The 16,801-nt window shown below is 44.6% G+C and overlaps 1 protein-coding gene across 1 annotated transcript; it reads right to left on the reverse strand.

The window, feature by feature from the left end:
- Positions 1-358: 358 nt before the first annotated feature.
- tubb1 (tubulin, beta 1 class VI) lies at positions 359-4,870 on the reverse strand. Its single transcript, XM_061219330.1, has 4 exons — positions 4,760-4,870; positions 3,503-3,611; positions 2,947-3,057; positions 359-2,402 (listed from the first exon to the last, which is right to left on the reverse strand). Exons 1-4 carry the CDS (start codon positions 4,814-4,816, stop codon positions 1,264-1,266), a joined length of 1,416 nt encoding a protein of 471 aa, XP_061075314.1. The 5' UTR covers positions 4,817-4,870; the 3' UTR covers positions 359-1,263.
- Between the last annotated feature and the right edge of the window lie 11,931 nt (positions 4,871-16,801).

Here is a 16,801-nt window from a genome sequence, read left to right on the forward strand (position 1 = left end):
GGACATTTTCGGCTTAATGCTTTCGGTCTCCGACTTATCTCTGCGCACAGAGGCCCTCTGACGGGCGTGGCCTCTGGGCGGGCCCTGTCCTCAGACTCTCACTGAGGGCCGTGATGTCGGAAGATAACTGCATGAATATACAAAGTCGCATATCCATTTTACAAGGCTGCAGTTGTCTTGAGAGTTTGATGTTTTAGAATGGGCAGTTATACTATATGAAACATCATATAGCCATCTCCTTTTAGTGTATTTTAGTGGGCTGAACAAGTGGTTTTATGTTTTACTTATTCCATTAAATCATCACGTTCCAGAACATATCATCCTTCCTTGTCATTTTCAGTAATGCAAAACAGAAACCTTTGTGAGAACCAACCACGTATTGTGAATTTAATTCCTAAGAAGGTGCATTTGAATTATTGCCTTCAGTGTGACAAGCATACATTGCAGGACATTGTTTTATAATTTCTAGAAAGTATACATTTAAAAAAAAAAAAAGAAAAATGCCCAAGTTGACAATGATTTAAAATGTTGACTAATAATCTCACTCTACATGGTGACAACAATGATGAATTAATTCGATACATTTTACAATAATATTCTTTACTCAATAAGTGAAATCTGCCCCTGTGCCTAAATAAATGCAAGCAAACAGAAAGCACAGCCATTCCATTATTAAAAAGCATCATGTTTTTATATCTTATTACAATCACTAGCACAATAAATATGAACAGTTTGGAATAACTGCTTTGCAGTCCCAGTACCAGATATTTTTAAATTCTAGTCATGTATATTATTATTGAATATTTTAAATGGCATCTCAGGAAACAAAAATATCAGTGGGACTAAAGCACATGAAGAGGACTCAAACTCTTTGCACATGGTGTTCACAAGACACTATTTAATCAATGATCTCTAGAATAATCTCAATGCTGTTTCATGCTTATACCCATTCCCTCTCTTCACACTTCATACAGACCATGAACAGGCAGTCCTGGGTCCAATATGGAATGGTTTTGGATTCAAATACTTTTCTGTGCTCGATTGTCTGGTGCAATTGAGCCAACACAGATGCCTGGAAGGAGGGGTTTATACTTAATTCACAGGTTCCAATACACTAGACAAGCCCAGTAAAGCGTAGAAAAGTGTTTGAATCCAAAACAATGACATCTTTCTCCCAGGTTTTTCATGTCAAACATTTCCATTGGATACTGAATACTGGGGACTTTTTCCTCCACTATTTATTTACTTTTGCTGCCAGTCACTTTATTCCTTAGTTGTCTCAACTGTAGTTTCAGTCACAGTAACAGTTTCGGTCGTCGTGTCAGTCTCGTTTTGGTCTGGGTGTTTCTCTCCTACTTCTTCCATCTCATCCGGCTCCCAGTCCAGGTCTGCGGTGGCGTCCTGGTACTGCTGGTACTCGGACACCAGGTCATTCATGTTGCGCTCTGCCTCTGTGAACTCCATCTCATCCATGCCCTCGCCCGTGTACCAGTGCAGGAAGGCCTTGCGGCGGAACATGGCGGTGAACTGCTCCCCCACCCGTCGGAAGATCTCCTGGATAGCTGTGTTGTTGCCGATAAAGGTGGAGGCCATCTTGAGCCCACGCGGCGGGATGTCGCAGACCGCCACTTTGACATTGTGCGGGATCCAGTCTACAAAGTAGGCGCTGTTCTTCTGCTGTATGGCCAGCATCTGCTCGTCCACCTCCTTGGTGGACATGCGTCCCCTGAAGACCCCCGCGACGGTGAGATAGCGGCCATGTCGTGGGTCACAGGCCGTCATCATGTTGCGGGCGTCGAACATCTGCTGGGTGAGCTCAGACACGGTCAGGGCCCGGTACTGCTGGCTCCCCCTGCTGGTCAGCGGGGCAAAGCCAGGCATGAAGAAGTGCAGCCGGGGGAACGGCACCATGTTGACCGCCAGTTTGCGCAGGTCGGCATTTAGTTGCCCCGGAAACCGTAGGGAGGTCGTGACCCCGCTCATGGTCAGGGACACCAGGTGGTTGAGGTCGCCGTAGGTGGGCGTGGTCAGCTTGAGAGTGCGGAAGCAGATGTCATAGAGCGCCTCGTTGTCGATGCAGAATGTCTCATCAGTGCTCTCAATCAGCTCGTGAATGGACAGCGTGGCATTGTAGGGCTCCACCACCGTGTCTGAGACCTTGGGTGAGGGCATGACGCTGAACGTGTTCATGATGCGGTCAGGGTACTCCTCCCGGATCTTGTTGATGATCAGGGTGCCCATGCCGGAGCCCGTGCCCCCGCCCAGGGAGTGGACCAGCTGGAAGCCCTGTATGCAATCGCAGCTCTCGCATTCGCTCCGTACCCTGTCAATCACGTTGTCCACCAGCTCCGCCCCTTCTGTGTAGTGGCCCTTGGCCCAGTTATTCCCAGCACCAGAGCTTCCTGTTACAGAGAAACAGTATCTATCATGGGAAATGTGTGCATCAGCTTGGGCAGAGTCAGGGAATAATGTTTTCCAAGGCAGCTTATTCCTAATATACATATCATTCTGTCCTACTACTATCAGAATCACAAGCAGAGGGTGCTTTCTCTGTGATGTGATGGCGTGTTGTTCAAGCGTGGGCTGCCGAGGGACGGGGTGTGGGCAGTGTATCCCCCAGCTAACACTAATTGGATTAGATATGGTATAATTGGCTACCAATTAGAAAAACCTGAAATAATTTTTTTTATTTTTTAAGAAAAGTGTCGACAGATGGCTTCAGGGCTATGACAAAAAAGATCATGACAAAAAAGCACAGAACACACAATCAGGACAAAACTAGGCTTGTTATTTATCGACAGCCAGGGGACTATCGAGCCCTGCATTCAGCATGGATTTGGGTCTCTGCCTGCCCTAGCCAGGCACGGAAGATACTTTGGTCATTTCCTCCTGTGTGTCCATGCCAGTGTGTGTGTGTGTGTGTGTGTGTGTGTGTGCACAGCTCACCGTGTATGAAGTTGTCAGGCTTGAAGAGTTGTCCTATCTGACTGCCCTTCACACTGTCCATGGTGCCTGGCTCCAGGTCAACCAACAGAGCCCGGGGAACATACTTTCCCCCTGGGGTGGGGGGTGGGGGCAGAGAGAAGGGGAGAGCGGGTGAGGGAGAGAAAAGGAAGACATATTTAATGAGGGAGAGACATATTTGTTGTTGTTTTTACTCATATTATTTGTTATTCACATTGTAAAAGCATTTTGTGTGAGTGTGATGAGTGTGAGACTGTGTGTTCAGAAATGAGAACCAATGCCAAGCACAACATGGCTGCAAAGACCGATACTAGAGAGGAGTGAACAAAAGATGGTGATGGAGTCGACTCAAATTAAAGATATGAGTACTCATACATTGATTTTCAATCTGTGCTATGTATTGTTTTTAACATCTTTTCATTATTATATCCGAGGTCCATTACCCTGCAAAAGAACGTATACAAGTTGTCATAGTAACAGTAGCAGTTTTCTTTCATTTTGTGATTTGCCGCTCGGTTTTACTTAAACCTGTACTCACCGTGTGCCTCACTGAAGTAGACGTTGACCCTCTCCAGCTGCAAATGGTTGTCCCCTTCATAAGTCCCCGTGTTATTTATGCCGTGTTCATCGCTGATCACCTCCCAGAACTGGACAGACCCAGAGCACAGTCACAGGGCTGAACAAGCGGAACGGAATCAAACTGGCTTCATTTTTACTTATGCCGATCATCTCACTTAATTTATCGTGTCTGACCATCATATTAAATAATCCACAGCAAGAGTTTATCAGTGTGCCTGATATTGCTTTGCCACATGCCTCTCTCGCATGCAAGTATTTCCACACTGACTAAAAAAAATCTACAGATACCTACAGAAAGCAGAAGGCTTCACACAGACAAAGAAAACAAATACAAAAGGTTAAAGACAAAATTAGAATAGTAATATTTACAAAGTAAAAATAAAAATAAAAAAAAACAGACAAAATGGGAATATATGAAATGGATAAAAAGACAGAGGCAGTGTTGCTGCATTTACTAATAAGATCTGCCTTTTTTTTTATTATTGCCATCCAATCCCACTCCAACTTCCATTTCAATCCACTCTCTGCTTCTCATTACACAGCAGTCACAGGCCGACAGGGGTCGCTCTAGCAATAACACTGCTATCCCTGCCAAATGAATCCCTCCCATATATCCCTTGGGCAACACAAGGATTATGTGGCCAGCCACAGTCAGGTGGGATTTGATTCAGTTCACTTGTGTGTTTCAAGAGGCGCTTTTACTGAGTGAGCAACACAGCAGGCCCCATTGTCAGTTTTGGTTCTGAGGAAGTGATAAAGGGCCGGCCGGCACCCCTCTCTTATCTCCCGGGTGAGGGGCGCTCACTCTGGCGCTTTGCCCAGGCTCATCTGGGCTCCAGTGTCACTCTAATATATCTCACACAGTTTTGTGACTTGGAGCCATGTTAGTATGTTGCTCAAACTGTCACGGCTGCATGCTGCTTGGCCCAACAACCCATTCCTGCTTCTGCATAATGCGCTGCATAAAGTGTTGTTTTCTTTATTTAAATGATAGAAATAAAAGTATGTTGTTTATCTTTCAGAGCTGGAAAGAGATGGAAGTATCTACCATCGGCAACTGTATGAAAACAGTTTTCTGCTTTTCTTAATTGCAGAGTATAGCATGTCAAACAGAATGTAACAGCATGAGGAAATTGAAACATATCAGTGAAAAGACAGACAGAACCAGCATAGGCGGTGTTGGTGGTGCAGGAGAGGAGGGAAACAGCTGTGTTACCTTGGAGCCGATCTGGTTCCCACACTGTCCGATCTGCAGGTGAACAATCTCGCGCATGGTGAACAGAGAGACACTCTGGAATAGGCAGCAGGCTTTGGTGTGTAGAGCAGGGTGCCCTGATGGGTTTTATACTGACACTGATGTCACTGCCAGGGAGTTAACCCCCACGCCCACCCAGGACAGCTCAAACACAACTATGTTGCTTTATCCAGCCCACGCAAGTTTATCAGTTCATGGACATTTGGCCATTTCAATTTTTCTGTAAAATTTAACATTGAGCCGATGCAGAGCCACATTTAATCAATTTAATAATTTAAATCATTTAATCAATTTAGACAGTGGATATTTACTGAAGTAAACTCAAGGATACAATGGCAGTGTCCCACCGGGGAATGAAACTTGAAACCTATGAGGAACAGACCAGTTCACAGTTCACTATGCACTACAGTACACTAGCTTTACATGGTGACAGCTAGTAATGCCCAACAGTAAATAATCTATTATCTATGCAAGGTTCAAGCATCATGAAACAGCACAATCACATAACAATGACACCTGTGGGAAATTGGTGGCCCAGGGATGGGCGTCCCCTGTGTGTGCACTGCATTAGCGTGATCGGAAAGTGTGTGCACTGCATTAGCACTGTATTAGCGTGAGCTGAATGTGTGCACTGCATTAGCACTGTATTAGCGTGATCTGAATGTGTGCACTGCAGTAGCACTGTATTAACGTGATCTGAATGTGTGCACTGCATTAGCACTGTATTAACATGATCAGAATGTGCGCACTGCATTAGCACTGCATTAGCGTGATCAGAATGTGTGCACTGCGTTGCACTGTATTAGCGTGATCTGAATGTGTGCACTGCATTAGCATGATCTGAATGTGTGCACTGCGTTAGCACTGTATTAGCGTGATCTGAATGTGTGCACTGCATTAGCATGATCTGAATGTGTGCACTGCGTTATCACTGTATTAGCGTGATCTGAATGTGTGCACTGCATTAGCATGATCTGAATGTGTGCACTGCGTTAGCACTGTATTAACGTGATCTGAATGTGTGCACTGCATTAGCACTGTATTGGTGTGAGCTGAATGTGTGCACTGCGTTAGCACTGTATTAGCGTGATCTGAATGTGTGCACTGCGTTAGCACTGTATTAACGTGACCTGAATGTGTGCACTGCATTAGCACTGTATTGGTGTGAGCTGAATGTGTGCACTGCATTAGCACTGTATTAGCGTGATCTGAATGTGTGCACTGCATTAGCACTGTATTAGCATGATCTGAATGTGTGCACTGCATTAGTGTGATCTGAATGTGTGCACTGCGTTAGCACTACTTCAGCGTGATCTGAATGTGTGCACTGCATTAGTGTTAGCTGAATGTGTGCACTGCATTAGCATGATCTGAATGTGTGCACTGCATTAGTGTGATCTGAATGTGTGCACTGTGTTAGCGTGAGCTGAATGTGTGCACTGCATTAGCGTGAGCTGAATTTGTGCACCATGTAAACTTGAGCTGAATGTGTGCAATGCGTAATCGTGAGCTGAATGTGTGCACTGCGTTAGCGTGAGCTGAATGTGTGCACTGCATTCATGTGATCTGTTAGCATTAGCTGAATGTGGGCTGAATGTGTGCACTGCATTAGTGTTAGCTGAATGTGTGCAATGCGTAATCGTGAGCTGAATGTGTGCACTGCGTTAGCATGGGCTGAATGTGTGCACTGCATTAGCGTGAGTTGAATGTGTGCACTGCGTTAGCATGAGCTGAACGTGTGTGCTGCATTAGCATTAGCTGAATATGTGTGCTGCGTTAGCGTGGGGTGAATGTGTGCACTGTATTAGTGTTAGCTGAATGTGTGTGCTGCGTTAGCGTGGGCTGAATGTGTGCACTGCGTTAGCATGAGCTGAATGTGTACACTGCGTTAGCGTGGGCTGAATGTGTGTGCTGCGTTAGCGTGGGCTGAATGTGTGCACTGTGTTAGCTTGAGCTGAATGTGTGCACTGCGTTAGCATGAGCTGAATGTGTGCACCGTGTAAGCTTGAGCTGAATGTGTGCACTGCGTTAGCATGATCTGAATTTGTACGCTGTCTTAGCGTGAGCTGAATTTGTGCGCTGCACTAGTGTTAGCTGAATGTGTACACTGGGTTAGCGTGCGCTGTCTTAGCATTAGCTGAATGTGTGCACTGCGCTAGCGTGAGCTGAATGTGTGCACTGCGCTAGCGTGAGCTGAATGTGTGCGCTGTGTTAGTGTTAGCTGAATGTGTGCACTGCGCTAGCGTGAGCTGAATGTGTGCACTGTGTTAGCGTTAGCTGAATGTGTGCACTGCGCTAGCGTGAGCTGAATGTGTGCGCTGTGTTAGTGTTAGCTGAATGTGTGCACTGTGTTAGCGTTAGCTGAATGTGTGCGCTGCGTTAGCGTTAGCTGAATGTGTGCGCTGCATTAGCGTGAGCTGAATGTGTGCGCTGTGTTAGTGTTAGCTGAATGTGTGCGCTGTGTTAGCGTTAGCTGAATGTGTGCGCTGCCTTAGCGTTAGCTGAATGTGTGCACTGCGTTAGCGTGAGCTGAATGTGTGCGCTGTGTTAGTGTTAGCTGAATGTGTGCGCTGTGTTAGTGTTAGCTGAATGTGTGTGCTGTCTTAGTGTTAGCTGAATGTGTGCACTGCATTAGTGTTAGCTGAATGTGTGTGCTGTCTTAGTGTTAGCTGAATGTGTGCGCTGTGTTAGTGTTAGCTGAATGTGTGCGCTGTGTTAGTGTTAGCTGAATGTGTGCGCTGTGTTAGTGTTAGCTGAATGTGTGTGCTGTCTTAGTGTTAGCTGAATGTGTGCACTGCATTTGCGTTACGGCAGGCCACAGAGATTAAGTCAGTGGCGGCTCTATCTGTGTCTCTCAGCAGCGTCCCATCAGAGGGCTGGACCTGCTATCCCAGGCTGCGGCCGCGTGCTGTTGAGCGCCAGCTGCTCTGACTGACAGCTAACACATCCTGCTGTCACTTAGCTGACCCACAGCAGAAAGGCTTTATTACAGGGATCGCAACAGACCCCACAGTTTTCTCAGAGAGCAAGTTCGAACTACCATGTCATCCTGGAGTATGCTTTCCTGGATTGAATAGTCTAGTGGCTAAGGCACATGACTGGCACCCGGAAGTGTGGTGGTTCAAGCCCCGGTTTAGCCACAATAAGATATGCACAGCTGTTGGGCTCTTGAGCATGGCCCTTAACCTTGCTTTGCTGCTTCATCTAATGAACTGTAAGTCGCTTTTCAAGGCACTCGAATCTGCGCACAGACCAAGTGAGATGTATGCAATTAACCTGCCTCTGTGTCTCTGTGCAGAGACAATGTCAGTTGTGTGCAGTTGAACTGCTTCTGTGACTCTGTTTTTTGTTTCTGGGAGACCCCTGTGTATGCTGGTTTTTGGTCCTGGGGAAGCCCTGTGTATGCTGGCTGTTATTCCTGGGGGACTTCTGTGTACGATGCTTTCTGGTCCTGGGGTAGCCCTGTGTATGCTGGTTTTTGTTCCTGGGACGCCCCTGTGTATGCTGGTTATTGCTGGTTATTGTTCTTGGGGGATCCCTGTATATGCTGGGTTTTGTTCCTGGAAGGCCCCTGCATTACATTACATTACATTATTGGCATTTGGCAGACGCTCTTATCCAGAGCGACGTACAACAAAGTGCATACCCATAACCAGGGATAAGTTCGCTGAAAGACCCTAGAGGGAAGTACAATTTCAATTGCTACCTGTACAACAAAGATAAGGACAAGGGCCATTTTTTTTTTTTTTTTGAACAAACAAACAAACAGAGCAAAAGTGACCAAAGTTAACTATCCAAACACTGCTTACCTAGCCAACTAAAAATACCGATACACAAAGCAAGTCACAGAGACAACAATTAAGGTTCACAGGGAGGTAGGGAGGGATGGGGAGAGGTGCTGCTTGAAGAGGTGTGTCTTCAGCTTGCGTTTGAAGGTGGGGAGAGATTCTATAGTTCTGACCTCAACGGGGAGTTCGTTCCACCACCGTGGAGCCAGAACAGACAGTAGTCGTGAGCGTGAGGTGGAGGTTCTGAGAGGAGAAGGTGCCAAGCGGCCTGTGGAGGCTGAACGAAGAGGTCTGGCAGGGATGTAGGGTCTGATGATTTTTTGCAGATAAGCTGGGGAAGACCCTTTAACTGCTTGGAAGGCTAGCACCAATGTTTTGAATTTGATGCGAGCCATGACAGGCAGCCAGTGGAGGGAAGTAAGCAGGGGGGTGACGTGTGAGTATTTGGGAAGGTTGAAGACCAGACGAGCTGCTGCATTCTGACCTGCGTATGCTGGTCTCTGTTCCCTGGGGAACCCTGTGTATGCTGGTTATTGTGCCTGGGGACCCCCTGTGTATGCTGGTTTATGTTCCTGGGGGGCCTTATGTATGCTGGGTTTTTTTTTGTTGTTTATTTTAGTTATTCTCCCTCTCTCACAAATTTCAGTTTCAAGCATCAGTGTATATGATAGAGTTTCCCAAGTGTATCATAGGACACATGCTGACCACTTCATCTGATCATTTTAAAAAGGCGGTGGTTGTCAGCAAAATGTAGTTGTGGTTTCTTTTTGTAAAAGATGCATTGTGTTGTTATTTCGGGTAAAATGTTCTTTTCAGCATTTATAACGTGTATTTTTTGAAGAACATACAGCACAACACTGTGTTTTGGTTTCGAAAATTGTTTCTTATTAACATTGAGGAGCTCAGGATTGAACTGCCAAAAATAAAAGGGTAAAACAAGATACATACATCGCCGCTACAGCACCATCTAGTGGTAAAAGTGAATATTACCTGTTCTTATGATGAATTGGAACTCCTCATGACTAGTCCCAACTTGATCAGACACTTATCAAGTCCAAAATGTCATTCAGCAATAGCAGTAACAGCTGAGAAATATTATATTGTATATGATATGTTTGCTGTCCATATGCATGTTACCGTAACAGTGGCTCTCAACCTCGGTCCTGGGACCCCCGTCTATGCTGGTTTTTGTTCCTGGGGACCCCTGTGTATGCTGTTTTTTGTTGCTGGGCCCCCCCTGTGTATGCTGGTTTTTGTTCCTTGGGGGCCCTGTGTATGCTGATTTTTGTTCCTGGGGACCCCTGTGTATGCTGGTTTCTGTTCATGGGAAAGCCCTGTTTATGCTGGCTATTGTTCCTGGGGGACCTCTGTGTATGCTGCTTTCTGGTCCTGGGTGAGCCCTGTATATGCTGGTTTTTATTTCTGGGTGAGCCCTGTATATGCTGGTTTTTGTTCCTGGGAGGCCCCTGTGTATGCTGGTTATTGCTGGTTATTGTTCCTGGGGGGATCCCTGTGTATGCTGCTTTCTGTTCCTGGGGACCCCCTGTGTATGCTGCTTTCTGTTCCTGGGGGGCCTTATGTATGCTGGGTTTTGTTCCTGGAAGGCCCCTGCGTATGCTGGTCTCTGTTCCTGGGGGAACCCTGTGTATGCTGGTTATTGTGCTTGGGGAACCCTGTGTATGCTGGTTTGACCACTTGATGTGTGAAAAAATACTTCCTAATATCTGTACGGAATTTCTCCTTTGCCAATTTCCATTTGTGTCCTCTCGTTCTGCTAACCAAACTCAACCTGAAGAATCCCCTATACTTCCCTTGTCCCCCTGTTAATCCCTTTAATAAATTTAAAAGCCTCAATCAAATCCCCCTAAGCCTCCTTTTACTAAACTTAAAGAGATTAAGCATCCTAAGTCTATCCTCGTAACTCTTATCTTTTATACATGGAATCAATCTGGTTGCCCTTCTCTGAACCTTTTTTACATGACATTACATTATTGGCATTTGGCAGACGCTCTTATCCAGAGCGACATACAACAAAGTGCATACCCATAACCAGGGATAAGTGCGCTGAAAGACCCAAGAGGGAAGTACAATTTCAATTGCTACCCGTACAACAAAGATAAGGACCAGGGCCCATCTTTTTTTTCTTTTTTTTTTAAACAAACAAACAACAAAGCTAAAGTGACCAAACTTAACTATCCAAATACTGCTTACCTAGCCAACTAAAAATACCGAAACACAAAGTAAATCACAAAGACAACAATTAAGGTTCACAGGGAGGTAGGGAGGGATGGGGAGAGGTGCTGCTTGAAGAGGTGTGTCTTCAGTTTGCGCTTGAAGGTGGGGAGAGATTCTACACTTCTGACCTCAACGGGGAGTTCGTTCCACCACCGTGGAGCCAGAACAGACAGTAGTCGTGAGCGTGAGGTGGAGGTTCGGAGAGGGGTAGGTGCCAAGCGGCCTGTGGAGGCTGAACAAAGAGGTCTGGCAGGGGTGTAGGGTCTGATGATTTTTTGTTGGTAAGCTGGGGAAGACCCCTTAACTGCTTGGAAGGCTAGCACCAATGTTTTGAATTTGATGTGAGCCATGACAGGCAGCCAGTGGAGGGAAGGAAGCAGGGGGGTGACGTGTGAGTATTTGGGAAGGTTGAAGACCAGACAAGCTGCTGCATTCTGGGTAAGTTTTCTAATGCCTCTATGTCCTTCTTATAGTGCGGTCCCCATAACTGTACACAGTACTCCAAGTGTGGTCTAACAAGAGTATTGTAAGTTGAGTATAACTTCCTTGGATTTATAATCAATACTCCTGGCTATGTATCCTAATGTAGGGGTCCTCGCACGGGCCGCCAAATAACGCAGGGATTTTACTCTCTACGAATCCAGGGCGCCAGTTAAACGTTGTGTAGCAGTATAACTGTAAAAAGTAATCAGTCTCATAAAATTACTATTATCAGGAATATCTAACCACAAATATAGTATTTTAATTAATAATTAAAATAACCAATATTAATGATTAAACATACCGATAACCTGAAGGTTGGAAGTTCTTCGAAAGACTGCTTTAACTGGGCTCTCATGTCTATGCGATTCCAAAACGGACACCGGGGTTTAATAAAATATATTTATTTATTTATTAAACACAGAACAGATAAACTAACGGGAATTAGTAGGGGAAGTTAGGGTGTGTGTGTGCGTGTGTGTGGGTGCGAGCAAGCGCGCATGTCGCTTGAACAAAGGAAAGGTGGGAGTAGCTAGCTTGAGTAAGCTAGAGTTCTGGGTGTGGTAATGAGTTAGAGTTAGCTGTGAGAAGGGACTACTTGCGTAGTTTTACTCTATATATGCGCAAAAGACGGCGAATCAATTCACATACATATATATGTAGCTAACCAAACACATTACAATGGTAGAATGGTAAATATTGAAACACAGATTCACAAAAACAGTTAAGACTAAACTAAACACTGCCTATGCCTGAATGTTTGTTCTCTTACTGAGTTCATACGCATTGGATCCAAAAGACGTGCTGTCCTTATAGGAGCCGCGATGGTGCTGTGAATGCGTGTCCTGGAGAGGTGCGCAGGCTGGGGCGTCTTAGCCGCGCGTTGTCGTCTGGTCCACTCGGTTGCTGGAAGGATGTTCGCTTGTCCTTTTTCCGGGTGGAAAAGTTTGTTGCTGTTGTTCGATGATGAGCTTTGTAGGAGTAAACTGATGTAGCGTTCCGCGTACACCAGTTTCCACTCGCTATAGGCCACGAAGTTACCGCAAGGTAACTGCGTGTGTCCGTAGGCCTGGTAGTGCGCTGTGCAGCATTCAGCCTCTGTCCGAGTCTCGGAGCAGATGAGCTGAAGCGAATGGCCAAAAAGGGTGCGTCGAAGAAGAGAAGCAGAAGAAGCAGAAAAAGCAGAAGAGAGATCCCAAGAACGTGTCTTGCTCTTATACGGGACCGTTTATTGCTCCCGCCATTACGGGATTGGCTGAACCAAGTTAGACGTCATTCGTGGTGGACGTCGCAGAATTTTCCTGTGGGAATGTGGAAGTTGTAGTCCCTACACTAACATCCTATTGGCCTTCTTTACTGCTACTGCACATTGACAAGAACCGAAAGGCTTTGGTCAACTATGACCCCCAAGTCTTTTTCCACTTGAGCACTATCCAATTTTGTACCCCCCATGAAGTAATCCTGCCTTATATTTTTATTTCCCACGTGTAGAACTTTACATTTAGTTGTCCATCCATCCATTCATTATCTTAACCCGCTTATCCTGAACAGGGTTGCAAGCGGGCTGGAGCCTATCCCAGCATACATTGGGCAAAAGGCAGAAATACACCCTGGACAGCTTGCCAGTCCATCGCAGGGCACACACGCCATTCACTCACACACTTATACTCTCCAGTCAGCCAAACCTCCATGTCTTTGGACTGTGGGAGGAAATCTGAGTACCTGGAGGAAACCCACGCGAACACTGGGAGAACATGCAAACTCCACCCAGAGAAGCCCCGGCCGACCGGGATTCAAACCCAGGAACACTTGCTGTGAGGCGGCAGTGCTAACATTTAGTTGTATTGAATTTCATTTTGCCAGGTTTCTGCCCACTTCTGGATTCTGTTTAAGTCTTCCTGGATTACTTTAGTAGAGTCTAGCTCATTTATGTAAATGAAGAAAAGCAGTGGCCCCAGCACCGAGCCCTGTGGGACTCCACTTCCCACCATTACTTGATTTTTGCCCTGAAAAGATTTTGTTATTGTCTCTCTCCATTACATGTAGCCTTCGCCGTTTCCGTCTGGGCAGTCTGTACCTCCTTGCCCATTACCCTCTCTATCCTCCCTGCCCCCCAAATCCCTAGTTTAAATAATCCTGTGCTAACCTAAGCATACACTGACCCAGTGCAAAGGTTCACCTCTGGTTCAGGTGCAGCCCGTCATGTTTGTACAGCTCACCCCTGTCCCAAAAGGAGTCCCAATGCACCATAAACCTGTACCCCTCTCTAGTTTCAGCGAAGTGTTCACACCTGTCTCTGACTATCACTACGTCTTCAATCTATGCAAATGTCTACTCCCTAATCCGGAGCCGTATGTTTTACGTGTGTTATCGTGCATCCAGTCTGCGTTTTCGTCTCCCTCCTGTTATGATGTTATTACCCTATTATGTTTCCCCGCCTGTTTTCTATTTGTTTAGCCCACCTTCTCCCCAGCCCCACCTAGATGGTCACCTTCCCTCATGTATTTAAACCTCAGTCTCCACTTCATCCATTGGCAGAACGTTGATCATTGATAGTGCTGAGTTTTTGTATGCCTATTTTTGAGATTCCTAAAAGACACCCCTTTTGTTTTGATTTTCGAGTTTTGCCTTGCCCTCTGGTTTTGTTTGCCCTTCTCTTTCTTGGTTTTGACTATTTGCTTTGTTTTGTGACTTTGTTTCCTGCCTTAGCCCTTTTGTACCTTAGCCCTTTGATTACTTGGATTTTGACCAGTGGAGGCTGGTGACTTCCAGAATTGAGGAGGCCATTTTTTTCCGCTTGCTCACTTCACTCGCGATGGAATGTTCCCTGTTCTCTTATCTGTCTTTGTGCTGGCCAAAGGCATACTATTTGGAGTGTAAGCTACAGTCAGAAAGTTCTGGCCGATGAAATTCATTGTGCAGAGTTTAGCCTTGTGCCTTCCTGAAGAAATGACATTGCTGTAAGTCTATGAGCCTGCCTGATAATTAAGCTGAGAAATGACATTTGGATGTAATATAAATGCCAAGTGAACATGTGTAAAAGGCAGGAATTTTAATTATGTAGTTAAAAACAATTTTGTTTAGCTTACATTTTTCATTCTTCTACAGCTTCAACATGTAATCACCAATTTAATCAAGTTTAGCATATAAAAAAGATAAGATAACACTTTCTTTATCATATGTAGTTTTATTCAATATATTTAATATAAAATATGTAAAAATATGGTTCCAGTTGGCTTTATCTAACGTTAACGTTATCCACTAGAGGGCAGCACTCTATTCGTATTTAGAGTGAATTTCCTCACAGAGCAACAATTCAGTAATTTGATATGGAAGATTATTAAATTGACTTGTAATAAAACGAAATGGACTACATTAAAAATAAAACTGTTCAATAAATCCCAAATGGTGTCTAACATGACCTATTGAATGTCATTCTCACTCCCTAGTATCTGGAATCTGCATATCTCCAGCCCAAGATCTCAAATTGCGCTAGAATCTCGCCGACTTCCGAGGTAGTTTTAAGCAAAAGTGTTTGGCCAAATTAGCTATATTTAGCTAATTAGCTCCAGGGATGATAGCCAGGGGTGTTCTCTAAATTTCCTGAAAAGCACAAGTTGATAGGACACTCGTAGCCACTATGGCGTTTGACTGAAGTGACTAGCGAATTCTCAAAATGGCTTCTGTGTTGAATAGGAAAGGAAAGGATAGTTGATTCCAAATGAACCAGTAGCATGTGATTGGACGAACAAAATGTCAATCTTTCAGCCCTGGACACAATGCATGGTGAGGCCAGGCCTCCGTTGCCCACCCATTTTCAGTGATCTGGCCAATCACATATTGGCATGAAAAAAAATGCATTACATTGACTTCTATGAAAAGCTAATTTCCTAGGGGAGGCCTGGCCTCCCTTAATACAAACTGATAGGGAAATCTGGCCTGTTGCTTTACAATTGCAATATTGGGTTTTAGCCATGGGAAAATTTAGATTTATGAACAAAACTAAAATAATATGAATATAAAAAATAAAAAATATGTTTTTTGTTAAAATAAATAAATAAAATAAATATATTTATTGTTTTTTTTAAATCTCTCTCTTCTCTCAAATTATTGGGGAGGCCAGGCCTCCTCCACCTCTATGGAGGAGCCTCCACTGATTTTGACCCTTTGCTTGTTTTCCCGACTATTCTTTTGCTTGCTGTTTTTGGTGTTGTCTTGGATCTCTTGGCTTGAACTCGGAATAAAAACTATGTTTTTGGATTATCTTTGGATTTGGATTAGTTTTGGATTAGCTTAGTTTATAGTTATAATTTACTGTACTGCTCAAATAAAACTAAATAAATAAATAATAAATAATGAAAAATCAGGCGCTAAGCTTAAATCAACAATATAATCTACTATTTTATATCTGTATATTTGTATCTGCTTGATTTGATAAAGAACAGAAAAGAACCCTTGTAATACATAGTTAGCCAACTAGCTAGTACTTTATTTTTCTACGGACAAAAAATACACCCAAAATATTATCTGGACTACCTTTATACTTACAACTAAGTTAACGGTAACCCTTACACTGGAAGCAAACCCACCCCAAAAAAATGAACAAATTGAGTAACTTTTAGTGTTGGCTTTACACTATATTACATTACGTGGCATTTAGCAGACGCTCTTATCCAGAGCGACGTACAACAAAGTGCAAATCAATCACAAGAACAAGTGCAAAAGTAGATCTGAGAGGACAGTACAGTTCCGAGTCCTAGTGTAAACATACAGAAATTCAGAACCCTTGAAGAGTACAATCAACTTTCAAACTAGCATACCACTGTTGGCAGCTAGAATACAACAACAGCCAATAAAAACAACAATACCTATACAAGTAACGATATCTATACATAAGTGCCATTACGGTCTAAGGCTAATCACAGTGATTGTGAGTTGGGGAGGGAAAGGTGTAGCCTGAAGAGATGGGTCTTCAGTCTGAGCTTGAAGGAGGTCAGAGACTCTGCCGTTCTGACATTCACCGGGAGGTCATTCCACCACCGTGGGACCAGGACAGACAGCAGTCGTGAGCGTGAAGTGCAGGTGTGGCGAGGGGGAGGCGCCAGACGGCACAAAGTGGCAGAACGGAGGGGTCTTGTTGGTGTATAGGTCTTGATAAGGGATTGAATATACACAGGGGCTGATCCTTTAACTGCCTGGTATGCAAGCACCAAAGTTTTAAATTTGATGCGAGCCATAACAGGCAGCCAGTGGAGGTTGCTGAGCAGGGGGGTGACATGTGAATGTCTGGGAACTATAGCTTGCGATCAAACTTATGTTCTACTGGTGCAACAGGCTGCTGCTCATCTTTTGCATCTGACTAGTACGACTAACACGGGTATATTTGCGACTGGTGGACATTTTGACCACTAAGACGGAAGACAGCTGAAACAAAACATACATTAGCATGGGGTGACAGAATTTCGAAAAAATCTAAATTAATTTTACGCAAGTTAACACC

This window comes from Conger conger, chromosome 14 (assembly GCF_963514075.1).
Source record: "Conger conger chromosome 14, fConCon1.1, whole genome shotgun sequence".
NCBI classification, from domain to species: Eukaryota; Metazoa; Chordata; class Actinopteri; order Anguilliformes; family Congridae; genus Conger; species Conger conger.

Bases quoted from the DNA above. Each gene is read 5' to 3' on its own strand.
- tubb1 (XM_061219330.1), bottom strand. From the start codon at position 4,816: ATGCGCGAGATTGTTCACCTGCAGATCGGACAGTGTGGGAACCAGATC. The intron at 3,612-4,759 runs GTAACACAGCTG...GGGTCTGTCCAG, and splicing joins GGAACCAGATCGGCTCCAAG to TTCTGGGAGGTGATCAGCGA. The intron at 3,058-3,502 runs GTGAGTACAGGT...CCCCCACCCCAG, and splicing joins CTACTTCAGTGAGGCACACG to GGGGAAAGTATGTTCCCCGG.